General features: G+C 42.0%; 1 protein-coding gene across 2 annotated transcripts in view; it reads right to left on the bottom strand.

Moving 5' to 3' along the window:
* The window catches only part of Reck (reversion inducing cysteine rich protein with kazal motifs), a 69,778-nt gene that overhangs the window by 35,369 nt on the left and 17,157 nt on the right, over window positions 1-17,252 (bottom strand). The window contains exons 3-6 of one of the 2 annotated variants that reach the window (XM_055597675.1): window positions 14,405-14,479; window positions 13,274-13,310; window positions 10,749-10,834; window positions 8,827-8,874 (exon numbers count right to left, since the gene is read on the bottom strand). In XM_055597675.1, the coding sequence (XP_055453650.1) occupies window positions 8,827-8,874; window positions 10,749-10,834; window positions 13,274-13,310; window positions 14,405-14,479 (246 nt within the window). Of the gene's footprint in view, window positions 1-7,641; window positions 7,919-8,826; window positions 8,875-10,748; window positions 10,835-13,273; window positions 13,311-14,404; window positions 14,480-17,252 lie in introns of those variants that run through there. The other variant, XM_055597676.1, reaches the window with a different exon arrangement.

Genomic DNA, 17,252 nt, shown 5'->3' with positions numbered 1-17,252 from the left:
AGGTTTCTAGCAGTGGACTTGCTCACTGTGTCCTGAGCCTATGTGGATTTCTCTCCCCAGATGAGTCTGCAGACTACAGCGCTGGCCTATCAGTCCAGTGTGTGTCAGTTGCTCAATGAATGGTGAGTGAGTGAAGGCGAGACACAAAGACAACGCCACAGCTGTTCCAAGGACTCAGAGTACAGACTTAGGAGACAAATATATTTTAAAATTTGGGGGGACATCTTGAGACAGGGTCTTCCTCTACAGTGCTCTGCCTGTCTTAGAACTTACTGTACAGATAGGGCTAGCCTCACACTCACAGAGATCTGCTTGCCCTTGCCTCCTGAGTCCTAGGATCAAAGGTGTGTGCTACCACACCTGGCAGTAGACTAATCTTTAGGGTTTAATAGCCAGTGGTTGGTGGGAGATGATGAGAAGAAGAAATGTAGATAGTGTCTGTTGGTTTCATCTGTAAGACTGTACTCAGCAACTCAGCAATAAGTGTAAGAAAGATGACAAGTGTGTCTGTGTGTGTGCGATTTTATGGAGTAAGGAGAGAAGGAAAGTAGCGAATACCAGAAAATCAATAATCAGTTTGGTTAGTCAGGTATGGTTGTGCAGCCTTAAATGGATCTCTGTTAGTTTGAGGCTAGCCTACATAGCAAGCTCCAGATCAGCCAGGGCTACACAGTGAAACCTTGTCTCTAAAAGAAAGTTAGCAGAGAAGATTCTGCTTGCTTACACCATCAGCCAAGAGGGTAGTTTAAGCTATGGGGTCTGGGCTAGGGAGCGGCTCAGTGGTAGAGCATGACACCCTGGGTTCGGTTCTCAGTACCACAAAAAACAAACAACAAAGCATGAAAAGATGAGACACCTGGGGAGACCATTTAAGACAAGCTCATGGTGAGCCTGACATGACCGGAGCCTTCGGGATAATCTTATTCAGTGACGCATGAACTGGGAAGGAAACAGACCAGCAACAAGGACTGTACAGAGGAGCTTCTCCCCTCTCAGGACAGTACTAAATGACACGCCAACAAGTCTCGTTATGTCAAACCGGTACTGCAGGACCCACCGCTCTCGTTCTTCATGGAGCTCATCAGCTACAGGCAACGGCTCACACCCCACAGGAACCCCTATGCAGAGATTTACCATTCCTAAAGTTTTCCAGCACAGTCTCTACTCACTATACCCCAACAGCTCTGGCACATCCTCAGTGTTAATAAATATTTTATACTTAGGTCATTCAGACTTTACGAAGGCGAAGGACCACTTGACTGTGTGTGTAAGAGAAAGTGTATGCCCACTAGGGACTGAACCACTGACCCACATCTCCACCCTGTGTTAGTTGCTTAAAATAGCCGAAAGCTGACTGGGTGAGGAACAGCACAGCTGTCCTAAGCCTATGCTGTTACCTGCCACACCAGAATCACTGCAGCAGTTTAGGGATCTCCAGCTGCCCGTGAACACTGCTGCTCTTACTCTTACTCTGTGCTGTTCCCTTAGGCTGTTCCCACCTCCCTTCCTGTATGCTTTCAACACACACACACACACACACACATGCACACACACACACACACGCCCCCCAAAACAAAACAAAACAAAACAAAACAAAACAAACACAAGCTTGCTAAAGTTATGGCCCAGTCCCAACAGGCATATGCAAATACACACTCAACACTGGCATCCGGGGCAGAGGCAGCTGCATGTCGCTACCACACCGGTAAAGGTGGCGTGGGGACTCTGTATACACATTTCCTTTCTATGCATAAAACATCCTGCTAACTTCAGGAACTTGGCTGTAGTAAAATGGGAAAAGACTTGATTGCATGCTATTCTGAACAGTGAACCACACAAATAATCAAAAACTATCGCTTTACGCATACCTGCACCTTGTCACACACAGCTATGTGCTGGCAGTGGTGAAGACAGCTGTGGCTGGGACTCTCCCTTGGTTTTGTGGTCTAAGGGCCTCTGTGCCACCTTCATCTTAGCATTCTCATAGAACCAGTGGCCAGCAGCAAAATAATCTAGGTATTTTAGCAATTATTTAACCCAAAACTTCTGTCTTAAAACTTAAAAAGAATGTTTTATTACTTTACATGTCTGAGTGTTTTGTCTACATATGTACCACACGCACGCCTATTGACACTAGAGGTCAGCAGAGGGTGTCAGATCCTGTGGGGCTGGAGTTACAGGTGGTTGTGAGCAGCCATGTAGGTGCCTGGAATTGAACCTATGTCCCGTGTAAAAGCAAGAGCTCTGAACCACTGAGCCAACTCTCCAGCCCCATCCTTAAACCTTTTAATTTTTAATAATTATTTATTTTTATTTGTACATGTATGAGAATGTAAGACCCCCTGGAGCTGGAGTTGCAGACAGTTGCCATGTGGGTGCTGGGAATTGATCCTGGGTTCTCTGGAGGAGAAGCCAGTGCTCTTAACCACTGAGCCATCTCTCTAACCCCCTTTAACATTTTTTTAAAGGCTAATCTTCTGAGAAATATCTCATGCTGACTTTTCTTCACTGTTTGTCACCTTCTTTAAAGAAAACCATCAAAGAACTAGACTGGAGAAAGGAAGCAAGAGATAGGAAAATGACAGTACTAGAAACTGTACTGGCCTAGAAACCTAGAGCAGGAGTGGAGAGGGAGAGGAAAGCAGGAAGAGGGAACTATGAAGGCAGCTTGAACAAGCACCACAGTGGCTTGAACAATGGGAAGGTCATACATCAGGACAGTGTCAGGGAAATCTGACATTAAGGTAGGACATGAATTTATGGATCCTGAACTAAAATGTAACTCATAATTTTATAGCCATCACCAGGTCCCTGGACATTTCACTACCCTCACATCATTTAACAGTGTTTATTCTGATAATCAAAGAAGAAAATAACAATAATGAAATATTCTAAAAATTAACAAGCTGGCATCCAAAAGAAGGGGTTCACAGATAAATTATGGACAAAGATAATGAAAAAAAGAAAAAGAAACCAAACCAAAAACCAAAAACCAACACCCCAGGTTATGTCTCATATCACAGAAGACAACTTCATATTTACCTAAGTTTTAATCGGATTGACCAGCACATACGACACTGGCTATGTTACGGCTTGCAGCCTGTGTCCTGACAGCTGGCGCTAATGCCGCTCCAGTCTTTGAGTGTTCTGAATAGGATTTCAGGTTCTAGCACCATACATCCATGAGCCTCATCCTGACCTAGCCCATCCTTCTGGGTGCCTCAAGGACCATGCTTGCAAAACAATTCAGGAGAGCCTAGACTTGAGAACACCCGTGTCATGTGAATGAGACTCTGGCATAATCAAGGTAAAGGCTGCTTTGAGGCGCTCCTAGAACAAAGCTTGGTGATCTCACTCAGATATACGCAATTCTCAGAGAAGCATTATCTAAGTTTTTACATTTATTTGTGTGTTTGTATTTGTGTTTATGTGTAAATATGCATGTGCCTGGATAAGTGCATACCATGGCATGACTGTAGAGGTCAGAGGTCAACTTTCTACCATTTGAGGAGTGGCCCTGTGAGTGGCACTCAGGTAATCAGGCTTGGCAGCGAGTACCTCTTTCCCACGGAGTCACCTTGCCAACCCAGAAGTACTTTAAGCACTGACGAAGGTATTCTTTCCAGATTTTTTATGGCAATCAAATGAGAAAAGCAGAGTTGAAAGAAGAATCATCAGTCAGAGCTCTCATTCTCAGGTGAAATCCCTGTGTCAGAAATTCCTGCAGAGCCGGGGCACACACGCTTAATCCCAGCACTTGAGGGCAGAGGCAGGCAGATCTCTACAAGTTTGAGGCCAGCCTGCTCTACATAGTGAATTCTAGACCATCCAGGGCTACATCCAGACTTGTCTCAAAACTCAAACAAAAAAATCTTCAAGAAACCACTTTTCCTTTGTATGCATATAATGTGTGTGTCATATGGTGTGTGTATGTGTGTGTGTGTGCGTGCGCACGTGCAGAATAGTGCATGCAGATGTGAGGACAAGCTCTGATGTCAATTCTCAACCTCCGCCTCTGAGACAGTCTCTGGTGCTGCCCCAGTTGCGGTCAGGCTATAGGGTGCCAGGTTCTGGAGATCCTCCTGTGTGTCTCCCATGTCAGCACTGTGGTACTGGGATTACAGACGTGCTGCTATGCTGGCCTTCTCTGCGTCTACAAACTCGGGTCCTCACACTTTCACAACGCGCCCTCTGCCCACGGTCTGCCTCCTCAGCCCCAGTGTACTTGCAGTTACCATGCAAAGTGATGGTTTCACGGCCACAGTCCCTCTCCCCCTCGCTCCCTCTTTCTCTCTCACACACACACCATTACCTTTTGTTTTCACTCGTGCTTCTCTTCTCAATCCCATTCCCTCCTATCTTTTTTGTTTTGTTTTGTTTTCATGAGAGAGGGTTTCTCTGTGTAGCCTTGGCTGTCCTGGAACTCTCTTTGTAGACCCGGCTGGCCTCTGCCTCCCAAGTGCTAGGATTAAAGGTATGTGCTTGGTCCCTCTCCAGCTATCTTACTGATGCATTATTTCCTGAGATCTTTTAAAATACAGAATTCTAGGTTGATAGCTATTTTCTTTAGGAACCATGTAAATATTGTCTTCTGGGTTTTTGTTGTGGTTTTTGTTTTTTTTTTGTTTTTTTTTTTTTGCTGCTATTGAGAAATCAACTATTGGTCACTTTTGAAAAAGATGTTTGTTTTTATTTTTTTAACTTCTTATTGCAAGTTTTTTATTATTATGATATATGTCTACAATATGTAGATATATAGATAGGACCTCTTGTAGCTGAGCAGTTTGAACTCACTATGCAGCTGAGTATGAACTCATGATCCTTCTGTCTCTACCTGAGATCACAGGAGAGGAACACTACCCCAGCTTCCACTAGGTTTTTATTTCTTCAATTTTATTTTATGAAATTCCTTCCCAACTATACTTGCTCTGTGTATTTTCAGAACTTTGTTTCTTAACCATATTAAATATTTTATGGTCTGCATGTGATGATTTCCATAGAAGAAGTGTCTTGAGGCCTAATTCTATTCACTACTGTTCATGCTGGTTTGATGACCTTGCTTTCTAGTGAAAAAAATTTTTTAACTATGAATTACTTACTTTCCTTGGAATTTTGTCTGTGGGAGTTTTAAGTCTAGAATAAAAATCCCTTCCTCTAGAGCGAATCTGTGTTATTTGCCGTAGGCATCTCAGAAAGGACTGCAATTTTAGACATATTGTCAGCTTGAGATTTTATAAACATCCATTTTATATGAACAAAGCTTCAAACTCAAAGTTATTAATACCAGTGTTCAAGAGAGACATTGAGTTTGAGAAAAGCAATGTATTTCTCTACAGAAGAAGGAGATGAACACACTGCTTTGTCATCCCATACGGCAAGTGTAGCCCCTTTGGGACCTAATCTGTTTGTGAGAGAGGGAAGAGACCGCAATTGGGTTTTCCATCTTAAATCGTACCAAAAATCTATTCTTTGACTTCCAAGTACATGAGACTATAAATCTATGGAAATTGACTCAGCAAAAGTCAACGTCCTCAAAACCCAGTTGTTCTCAGTGCCTCATCTCTCCAGACCTCTGTCTCCTTAGTTTTTGACCTATGTATCCACGGTTTCTTTCCAGGAAATCAAGTCAGCTTCTTAACCGTCTACACCTGTAAGTTTGCCCTAATGCCAGATGAGGACAGTCAGCAGTAAAAGTGTGCCAGAACAACAGGCGTAAAGGATTAGAATTAATTTTCTCCACCCTTGAACATCACTTCTATATGCAAATCCTGCTAGTGATTCTCCATTTAATCTCTGACTTCCTCCCCTCCAATCTTCTTTAAAATGTTGATCCTTTAAAAAGGTAGTTGCTTTTTATATGGTATATAGAGTCCTTAATGCCTCTTTGGCAATGGAATATAATAGAACCTTACAAAGAAAAGTTACTTTTGTTTGTGCACTGTACACAAATACAGGTGACTTACAAAACTCTCTGCCACTCAGCAATCTAATGAGATAAACTACCCACAGTATAGAGACTCAAAAGAAAGATATAGGTGCAGGCACACGCACACACACACACCACACACACTCAGACACCTTTTTATTTTAGAATGGGCAGGATATAGTGGCAGATGCTTCCATTCCCAGCACTTGGGAGATAGAGGCAGGTGGATATCTGTGAGTTTCAAGTCAGCCTGGTCTACATGGTAAGCTCCAGGCCAGCGAGGGCCACACAGTGAGAAAGTCAAGGTCAGTCTTTCTCTTTTCCCCTTCCAGGAGCCATATGCATTTTTCCTAGCATGTCTTTGGTCCACAGTCTTCTTAACCAACTATGCCAATTCCTCACTGTTTTTTAAGTTTTTCCTGGAAATCCCAACATATTTACTCTACTTTGGATTTCCCTAAAGTCCTCACGCACAGAGTATATATTTAAAATAATATTTTAAGATGTACTTATTATATTTTACCTATATAAGTGTTCCGCCTGTATGCATTACTGGCACTACCTGCATGTCTTGGGCCTGTGGAGGCCAGAAGAGGGCATCAGGGAGCATTATGGACGGTCATGAGGCACCCTGCGGGTGCTGGGAAATTGAACTCAAGTCCTTTGAGAGAGCAGTAAGTGTTCTACACTGCTGAGCCATCTTTCCAGCCCCAGTATATATTTTAATTAACTGACTTAATTAGATACAATCCTTTATTATATAAAATTATGCTGTAAACAGTCTAACTTAAATTTTAATTTTGTTTTGAGACAGGGTATCACTATGTATCTCTATCTGGCTTAGAGATCCATGTCTCTGCCTCCAAAGTGCTGGGATTAATGGTGTGTGTCACCACACTCAGCTAGGATTTTAACCTAGGTCTGATTCTGAAGTCGGTGATTTTTCTAGTTAGATAAAAATGCCTTCAGTATTCCATTAATACTACTGATATGTATTAGGAGGCAGAATCTACAAAATCTGATGTAACAAAGCTTCATATCTAACTGGCTTACCTTGGTGGGTTGGAATCTTAAAAACAGAATCTTAAAACAGAATCTTAACTGTTTACTGCAATTCATAAACTTTACTCATTTAAGTGAATTTCCTAGGAAATCCCCTTGAAACCAGCACCGATTTTCCACTAAAGATAACAAGCTCTTCTGAATGTTATTACCCAGTCTCTGACTTGCTGCTCACACCACATTATGATCTGTTCTGGGAAATGCAACACAGGAAACCAAAAACCTAAAGGAATGCTCACACCAAGGCTAAGGAAAAGATATTAAATGCCTAGTTTGTAAGACTATTCTGGTGTGAACAGAGAACCAGCAAGCTAAAACACACCGTATTATAAGAAATTTAAGAATTTACTTTAGAGCTGTTCACACAGTCCTAGATTCAACTTCAGCTGTGATTTGCTTTGGGTTTGTAATACAGAACGGTTTTCTGAATTAAAGTGCTGTTGCCTCTCATTATTTCTAAATAATCTGTAAGAAATCAAACTGAATTATGAATTTAGTTGAATAATTTGAGCTTTTAATTAAAAAATAAAGAACTCACATGTCCTATAGACTTTTGAAAAAATGATTGCGTAATTACTTCTAGGCCAGATAAAGGCAGGCAGACTGGGAAACAGTCTGTTAACTCTGTTGTAGGACAGTGTTTGTCTCCTTACCTTTCCTGTCTCGTCCTTCATCAACACACACTGCAGACTTCCTAGGGCAATGCAGAAATCCAAACAAGAGAAGGAAGCACACTAAAGTAATGGAGGACAGGCTACAGGAGATGGACAGTGTCAGACATCATGTGGAAGAAAAGAAGGAATTATCACAATTAGCCACTTTGTTCAAGAGAAACCCAAACTGGTCATTTCAAAGGTAGAGGTAAGAAAAAAAAATTAAAGATCCTTTCCTTCTTTCCTTTATAGCAGGCTCCTTTTACATCAGAACAGAGGGAGGCTGAGGTTAACTTGGAAACTTGTCTTCAGAGACCAGATGTAACTTATGCAACAGAACAAACGAACAAAGAATAACTAAGACTCTTCATTCTAAAAATGTTAACGAAGAGGTATAATTATAGACTTTGAGAAAAGAAAAATAAATAAGCAGAAATGTAATATAGAAGCAGTCAGAAATTGCTCTATTTCTCCCAAATACACAGACTGTTAATAGGATCCTTGCTGTTTAGATAGTAACGTGACCAATGAGACATATGCATTTAAGTCTCCTAGTTACATGACCTTATACTCTGAAAGTAATACAAGTGTCACACTTCATGATGGGTTCTAGAAAAAGGACACCCAAAGGAGCCTTGCACATTTGCACAAGGCAAAATATCTCCTCCACTTCCACTGTGTATCTCCACACTAGGGAATACATTGCTGGAAACCCATCATGAGAGACAGGGGTTTCAAGTCTACAACACCTCCCAAATGCAAGCTGTTCAAGTGTGAAGTGCTCACATTAGCAGCTTGATTCTGTTAGGTTACATTTCTTCTTGATACAAGCAGTTATATAGATATAAAAAAAATGAACACCAAGATGGGTCCAGGAAAGGGGCAAAAGAGGATACAGAAAATAATTTCAGAATCTTAGTACAACCAGCAGCTTTGTTATGAAAATATTATAGGGTGAAATCTCTGAATGACAGATTTAAAGCATTTCTTTAAAATACTTATTTTCAACAAACCTTAAAGTCAAAACACTTCAGAGAAAGCAAACAATGTTTTTATCAAGGCTAAATTTTCTGCTAAGTTAGAACTCAATTTGTTTAAAATTTATTAATTTTTAAATTTAAATGATTTTGGCAGTTCTAAGAACATTGCAATAGTCTACCTATATTTGTTAAATAAGATACGTACCTCATATTCTTTTCTGCACACTTTGGAAATATCATTCTTTGAAGATGCCTAAAAGCAAACAAAAATCTTCAAAAATGCTGTTTCTTGTATATAGAATAAAACCCACAAATCTGTATATATTACTATATATAACTGTTGGTATAATATTCCTTATTTCATCAAGGAAAACTTATACTCAAATATTTAATTTTCCTAAAATACAACAAATCTTCCATGCTGTTTTAAACAAACAGCACTCAGGACTCGTTCAACATGCTGGAGCTTCAGTCTAACTTTTGTGGTTTCAATTTCACATAACAACATGGTTCTTTTGTTATTTTGGAAACTAGACGACTTTGAAGAAAATATAAATCAGAGGCCTTTTAAAAGGCCAAATTCCACTCTAGTGAATTTTCTTGTGAAGTTCTGCCAGGACACTTAAGATTTTGTGTTTTCTTTAACTCTTCATAGTCAACATTTTATACTGACTGCAGTGAGCCAGTTTCCTCAGAAAAGTACCACATATAACGGAGAGGGCAGCTGAAGAAGAACATGGTACTCCAGCCGGCAATGAACATGTCACTCTTCTGTTGTGCTGTCGACACATGTACAGACGAGGCAGAAGACTGATCTCAGGAAACCAGGAGCCTCTCCTCACAGTGCACTATGTGCTTCTGTGCAAGAGCAACTCTGCAGCCACGTGGTTCCTTCTCTACATGACAGTCTCAGCTTAGAGACGTTCCAGAGTCCGGGGTCTGGTCCCTTGTCTCACTCCCTCTTTTTCTGTTGTCTAGTCCCATGCACTTTATAACAAACGAGCTGATAAAGGGGGAGGAGGCGAATGGCCTAGCAACTGCTTTTAGTTCAAACCCTGTATAAGTCAACTTTCCCTGATGTTCGGAGGGAGCAGCAACTCAGGCTATAGTACAGTGCTCTGTGTAAAAAAACGGGAGGCTGGAGGTGGTGGCTCACCCCTACAACCCCAGCACTCGTGAGGTAAAGGCAGAGAACTGCTGTGAATTGGGACCTGTGTGATCTCCACAGGAAGTTACAGGCATCCAGGGCCACACAAAGACCCTTTCATAAAAACACAAACAAAACTTTAACAACAGAAGGGAAGGTGACATTGGCATCTCCCACATCCCAGAGAATGGTCTCTCGAACACACTTCAGGCTGTTTTCAGGTTAGCTTAAGCAACCATTTAAACAGCTGGCTTCCCAGGTAGGTCTCTACCCACCGAGTGGAATACAGAACCCAGCAAGCCAATGTTACTAATCCAGGAGCCACTGAAAACACAGACAGTGCAGAAATCAGGGGCCTGCTGAGTTGGAGCAGAGACAACCTAATCAAAGAGAAGCCATAGTTTACTAGTAGAGTCGCATGTGCCTTCAGAGCGGAGAAAGGATAGGAACACATGCTCAGAGGAAAGCCACGATGAAAAAGAGAAGGGAAGATGAACACAAAATAAGCAAACTGTATCACTGCTCTCATCCAGCAATACCCCACATTTACATGACCATTTGGTGTGGCTAAGCAATGATTCAGCATTTCCTGGGCAAAGGACAAAATGCCTTGAAGCCAAAAATTTTCTCTATGTGGCAAAGAGATGGAAGGAAGGGAAAAGGGATTAGTGGCTAAGAACACCAGTGTTCTACCAGAACTCAGGCATCAGGTATGTGGGTGTACACAGACATAAACACAGGCAAAACACCCACACACATAAAATAAATAAACAAGTCTAAGAAAACAAAGAGAAAGAGTAAGAGAAGGCTGAGGATCTTACACGCAGCAGTTGTAACAGAGAAACAACAAGCCTAATGCTGAATTTATCGTTTCTGAAGGTCCTTCTCTGAAGCTATGAAGCAGGTAAGTCCCCAAAACCACACAGATAAAACTCAAACTGCATTCCATGGTGCTTAAAAGCTCAGTTGTCAGGTGTTACCTGCTTGCACGACTGTCGACACTCCAAGCCAATAGCTAGTTCACAGCAGCCTAAGCCAACCCAGCCATCAGACTTCTTAAACACACCTGAGAAACAGAATGTTCAAACATTTCGGTCATAATGACAATGAAGACAGACAGTATATAAACGAACAGCTAGTATTATAAGTCAAGGGATATCTGTGAGAGAACTAGCTCACACAGCAGGGCCTCACGGCACTTACGCACACCCCCGGCCTCACTCCCAATGGCGTCCGTCTCCTGAGAGCTGCACACTGCGTGACTATCAGGCCCTTTGGTTCTATCCTTTTTTGCTCACCCTGAACTCTGTCATTCTCAACCTTGGGTAAGCATCATCTCTATGAGAGGACATGCAAGTACAGAAAGGCAGGGAGAAAGGCCTTTTCCTTTATTTGCTACTGTGAATCACATACAAATAAAGGTTAAAATACTAAGTATGTAGAACAGCATAAAACTCGTTACTGTGCTTAAAACTGATACAGAGAAAACAGGAGCAATTCCTATGAGCCAGTCCTGGCTTTGATGGGCACCCCTAATCATACAAAATGACTACGCACTATTTTGGCTTAGTTGGCTTCCTAGTAGTCACACACTCTCACTCTGAGAATAGTGAACACTGTCTGTGTGGCTCATAAGCTATGTGAGCTGATATTCATAATGCATATATACCCATAACCTTAGAAAACAAAAGTATTCAACAAGTTCTTTCCCTTTTGTATCTCTACTGCCTGCAAGCTAAGCCATCACATTCTACATGGGATAGACAAAATAGACAAAAATACGTAAAAAGTACACAAGCTGGGTGTAGCAGCGCACACCTGTGATCCCAGCACTCAGGGAAGCTGAGGCAGGTGGATCTCTGTGAGTTTGAGGCCAGCCTGGCCTACAAAGTGAGTCCAGGACAGCCAGGGCTACACAGAGAAACTCTGTCTCAAAAAAAACACCAAAAAAAAAAAAAAAAAAAAGTAGCCCCTTGGGGAGAGTCTACTTTGGTCCAAACAGAAGTACACTGCTCAAAGTGTCTGCAATACAAACTTCAGAGAATGCGACATTCCTTACAAGCTCAGGAAATATAAGGCATATTCCTTTTTTCTAAGCATTGGCTTTAGGGCTCAAAACTGAGTTTCAGTTCTAGAAAACCATGAATGTCAGGGTACAGAGATTAGGCTTTACTGCAATGGAAGCAAAAATACACTGACGTATTCTTTCTGAAGTTGATGAGAAAGACAGATACAATGCACTTAGAAATTAATCATAACTTTATTGTAATATTCTAGCCCAAGAGTGTAGTAACAAAGACTTAAGCTGGGAATAGAAAAGACAGATACAAGAGCTTGCGAAGGGTATGTCACTGGAACTAAAAAGAAAACGCAGTCAAAGGTAATTTTCAGTTTTCTTTTCTTTTTCTTTTGGTTTTTCGAGACAGGGTTTCTCTGTGGAGCCCTGGCTGTCTTGGAACTCTCTATAGACCAGGCTGGCCTTGAATTCAGAGATCTACCTACCTCTGCCTCCCAAGTGATAGGATTAAATTTGTAGCTTTCTGTCCTAGTCCCCTTCCGCTAATTTTGGTTTTGTACTTCTGACATTTCCCAAACACAGAGATCCAGGCAGTGAGGTATGCCAGTCACAAAGAGCAAATGCTCGTCCTAGAGGAGACTGGTAACAGCTTAGCTGTCTAGTATGGGAGGGGTGGGAAGACTTCTGCATATCAGAACAACTACAAAAGAGGAGCAGGGGACAGAGCGAAGGTTAAAGCCAGGGTGAAATTAGAGGGAGGGAGTAGTTGCTAAGCTCACATGTTACAGCAACATCAGAGAACACAAACATTGGGAAAACCTGACAGGTCTAGAAATCAAGAGGTCCTGGTGATCCTTCAAAGACTAGTTTCAGGAGAACAGCAAAAGTGGAGGTAAGAGTTACAGTTAGGGCTGAGCATGATAGCACACACTTTTAATCCCAGCATGGCAGAGGCAGAGGCAGAGGCAGAGGCACTTGGATCTCTATGAGCCTGAAGCCAGTCTGTTTGTTCTACATGGAGAGTTCCAGGCCAGTCCAGCCAAAATTACTTAATGAGACTCTGCCATTAAAAAAAAAATAATGCACAGGACTGACAGGATGAGACTAAACTATGGGTTTATTTGAAACTATGGGTGCTAAAGCCAAAGAGAGGCTAAAGTCCCTGAACAGTCACAGCGCTTCCTTGGAAGCCTGCTGATGTCTGGACCCCTGTAAGGAGGGGAGAAGCAAGGAGTGCACACCACAGCCCAGGCACTCCTGCGGCAAGATGGAGGCTGACCCTCACAGCCAGTGAGCAACAAACAGCAAGGAGACCCGCTCAACACGCAGTCCTGAGCACCAACGGAAAGCCGGACATGTGCTCACTCCCATGTACACAGACACACACACTCATACCATGCAACAAGTAAATCATTCTTAAAACCCTTTCTACAAACCAGGTTTAGAACTATGGTGTGGATTTTACATTCATAAGGTAAGCGTGCTTACCTGGCAAAGAGGAATTCATGCAGCTCCAAACTTCAACCTGAAATCGTAATGACCAAATGCTTTACTCACATAACCAGGTTTATACATGGCGATTTCCACAGAGACGGGTTAGGGCTGGCAGCCTATAGTCAATGTCCTAAGGCTAAGCCATATGAAAAATCATAATAAAAGCTGGGCCAGTGTGATAGTTCAGTAGGTAAGGGATGGTGTTGCCATGCCCAGGCCCCTTAGACCCTGATGGAGGAATGAGAGAAGCACTTGCATACATTCTAGCCTCAGTGCCCTGGCTGTGTGTACACACACACACATGTAAACCGAAATTGACTCCAAGAATGAGGACTACTGCATATTCTTCTCTTTTCTCGTTAGCACTGAGAATGAGCCAGGGTGCTCGGGTTATTTATTAAAGTTACCTTTTCTGGGGGCTGGAGAGATGGCTCAGCAGTTGGGAACACTGACTGCTCCTCTAGAGGACCTGGGTTCAATCCCAGCACCTACACCACAGATCACAACTGTCTATAACTCTAGTTCCAGGGCTATGCACATATATGCAGGTAAAATACCCACACATAAAATAAAATAAAGTTACCTTTTCCAAGCGCACAGAGTCTGCTGAGCAGCTTAAGGAAAAGAAGTCAGGACTGACTGACCATCATCAGCCTCTCCCCACTTCCACACAATAGATGCCACTAGATCTAATGTGCTTTCTTCCTGATTCAGACCTCAGAGTATCAATAACAGTGTGCCCAAAAATGGAGAGTTAGAAATAAGCCACATACTTTCCCTTATCTCAAATTCAACCTTCCAAATCCAAATAAATGTAAGATTTAGTTATTATAGCTTCATGAAATTAGTCAAATCAGTGATAAGATTCTAAATTCTAGATGAAACACTTCAGTGAAATGTGAAGACTGGAAAAATTTTATATTTAATACTATTTCTATACCTAGGCCCTAAAATAGAAGATAAAAAGTGAAAGACACTAATCTAGTTAGCAATTTGTAAGAAGATTTTTTAAAGGTTATGTTTAAAATTTTATTCTGATCACACATTCCAACCCCACTAAGAAGTTTAGTAAATGTAAGAGTAACTCCGATGACTTCACGCATGCAGAGCTTCGCGGCAACTCACCATCGTCTCTGGGCAATAATCTGGGGCTCTCTGCAAAAGATGTTTCAGCCGGGATTCACTTTTTGAGGAGAAAATCTATTTGACAAAAAGAAGAAAAGGGCAAAACCCTTTGAGACGTTTTCTAAGGGTGAAAGTGTCATCCTCTGGATGTGTGGGTTTCCTGGAGTGCTTGACTCTGCAAAAGGATGGTCTGAGGGGCCTGCTCCAGGCTGTGGGAAGATTTGTCACACTTGCTCTCACTACCTAGCCTAGGCTGGATGGATTCAGGAGCCTCCTGCATTGGCCTCCAGAGTGCCAGTTTCTGAGGTAACATTCTTATACCATTATTTGGGAAGCAACAAGGAAGTTCAATCTATAATAAGTTGGGAATCTAACACTCTATTGGGGGTAGGAATAAAAGACTCAGAGAGAAGGAAAGAGAAAAGGAAAAAAGATAACAATTCTAACTGTTTACAAGTTGTTTTCATCAACTGGCGGTAATTTCAAAACAGGCCATGTTTATTTTACCCTTGCTATTAGTGAGGTGAAATTTGCTAAACACCGAACTTCAGAAAGTGCCCTGAAATAGAGACAGCCATCTCTGGAGGCACACGCTGAGGGCTTGCAAGGTTCACTTTCAGGTTGGGTGACTAAGTGACCCACTCACATCGGAATTTCACTAGTACAATTACAGCTTGGTATCTCAGTAAAATACAAATCCTTATGTCACACAGAGACCTTCACAGTCACCTGCAAAGTTAAGGCTGTAAATGGTAAGGACAAGGAGGAAGATTTCTTTCCAGTTAAGTGTGTGCAGTAGCACTTGTCCCCATAACTTGCTGCTCTAATTAAAAAGTAACAGGAACTAGAGTATCAGCATTTTGCAATGTCTAGCGGGTCAGTGCACTTAGGCAACTGTCAGCAGTGCTGTTAGACTAACCAAAAGGGACAGCCAGACCTGTTATCATTCGTGAGGAAGACTTGCCAAACAAAGCAGGCAAAGAACCTTACAGTCCAATCAAGCCTCTGCAGATGTAAATCAAATCTGGCCACTCAATTTAAATGTAAGTCAAATAAATACAGAAGCGGGCATGGGGGCGCATACCTGTAATCACACACACACAATGGGGAAAATCACACTCAATGTGGTGGTACAGGCCTGTAACTCCAGCCTCTGGGAAGAGAAAGGAGGCCATACCTAGTGCATAGTGAATTTGAGTCAATAATTAAGTAAAACAAAAACTTGAAGTCCCAGGCTCTGTAGTCACAGTTTAGGTATGTGAAGGCTAAATCTTGTTTTTCACCTTGACTACATTTGGAAGTAACTGCAACCCAAGCATCTGGGAGCACGTATGGGTGCTTTTCTAGTTTCATGATTTGACCCTAAACCAGGATCACTTGTGGCCAGAAGATCCACCCTCAATCTGGGCCATACCTTTGGTGCACCACACATACAAGGACATGGAAGACGGAGGGGTGCCTTCCCTCACTCTCCCTGCTGAGTTCATCTCTCCTGAGCCACTCCTTCACTGGGGCTAAAATCTACTTCCACAGGACTCCAATGTGGGCAGGAAACTGACAGCTCTCTCAGACTTCCCTGGCTCCAATACCAGACTGGGGCTACTGAGCTCCCAGTCTCACAGAGTGAACAACTACTGGCTCCTTGGCCTTTCTGTCAGGAGACAGCCATTGTTGGGCTGCTCAAACCACAGCCTGTAAGGCGCGAGCGTGCATACACACACACACACACACACACACACACACACACACACACACACACACACCTGACAAGCCAGAATAGTGGCTCTGAGTGACGGGACAGCCTGGCCTTCTATCGGGGTTGAATCTCGGTGGCTAAGGAAAGGTTACAGTGATGTTGAGTGCTCCGTACCTATTCTTCCGTTCACTGGTATGGAAATTTCAATACGTTTTTTTACTTTTTTATATCTCAATTTCTTTACCTATAAAACAAAGATGACATCATCTTCAGTCTATTACTATAAAAATTTGAATAGTACTGAGCACAGTACCTCTCAAATTCTAAGGCTAAAAGCAGCCCTATAATAAGAGGAAGCTAGGGCCTTTCGAAGAGGGATTGCTTCAGTAGAATTTGCATACTCAACTAGAAAAATTCAAACTATAAAAACATTTAAAAGTAAAATAGTGAATCCATGGTGTCCAAGAGGTCTATCAGTTATCAACACTTCACATTTGCTTTGACTCTCAGAATTGATTATTTTAGGGCTCATTAGAGACAGTGGGATTATTTGGTCCTACACCCTAGCATGGGCTTCAGATATAGCTCAATTGATAGAACGCTTGCCTAGCATGGTGAAAATCTTGGGTTCTAGTCCCAGCACTGCATAAATTTGGTGTGGTAGTGTACAACTGTAATCCCAAGCTGAGATACACGAGACACTGTCAGTTAGAAACCCCAAACAAAACCAAACCCAGACAAAAATACCCCAATTAAATTTAACATAATCCTTTTAGAATGAGAACTGTCACACAGCTAACCACAGTTCAATGACCAAGTTCAGGGTCACAGCACTAACAGGACACTATCAGTTCATATTCAGGCCATAATCAAATTTCGCCAATTCACCTCACCAATTTTTGTTAAGAAACTTCTTTTTCATTCCAGGAATACTCATTGTATATGGCTGCCAAGTTTTATCAGTTAATTTCATGTGGAATCATTTTTGGCCTTTCTTTGCATTTTAGCAGTGATATTTTTAATATATCTGAAATGTCCAAAGAGTACAGGCTATTGTTTCAAGTGACAGCCCTTGGTCCGGGTTGGCCTGATAGTTTCCTTTATTTTTCGGGTTATGATATTGTGTCTCTTTATAGTGCTTCATGTCAGTTA

The sequence above is a fragment of the Psammomys obesus genome, unplaced genomic scaffold, assembly GCF_907164565.1.
Source record: "Psammomys obesus unplaced genomic scaffold, mPsaObe1.curated_primary_1811, whole genome shotgun sequence".
In the NCBI taxonomy this organism is placed as follows: Eukaryota; Metazoa; Chordata; class Mammalia; order Rodentia; family Muridae; genus Psammomys; species Psammomys obesus.
This window is presented reverse-complemented; position numbering and strand designations above follow the sequence as displayed.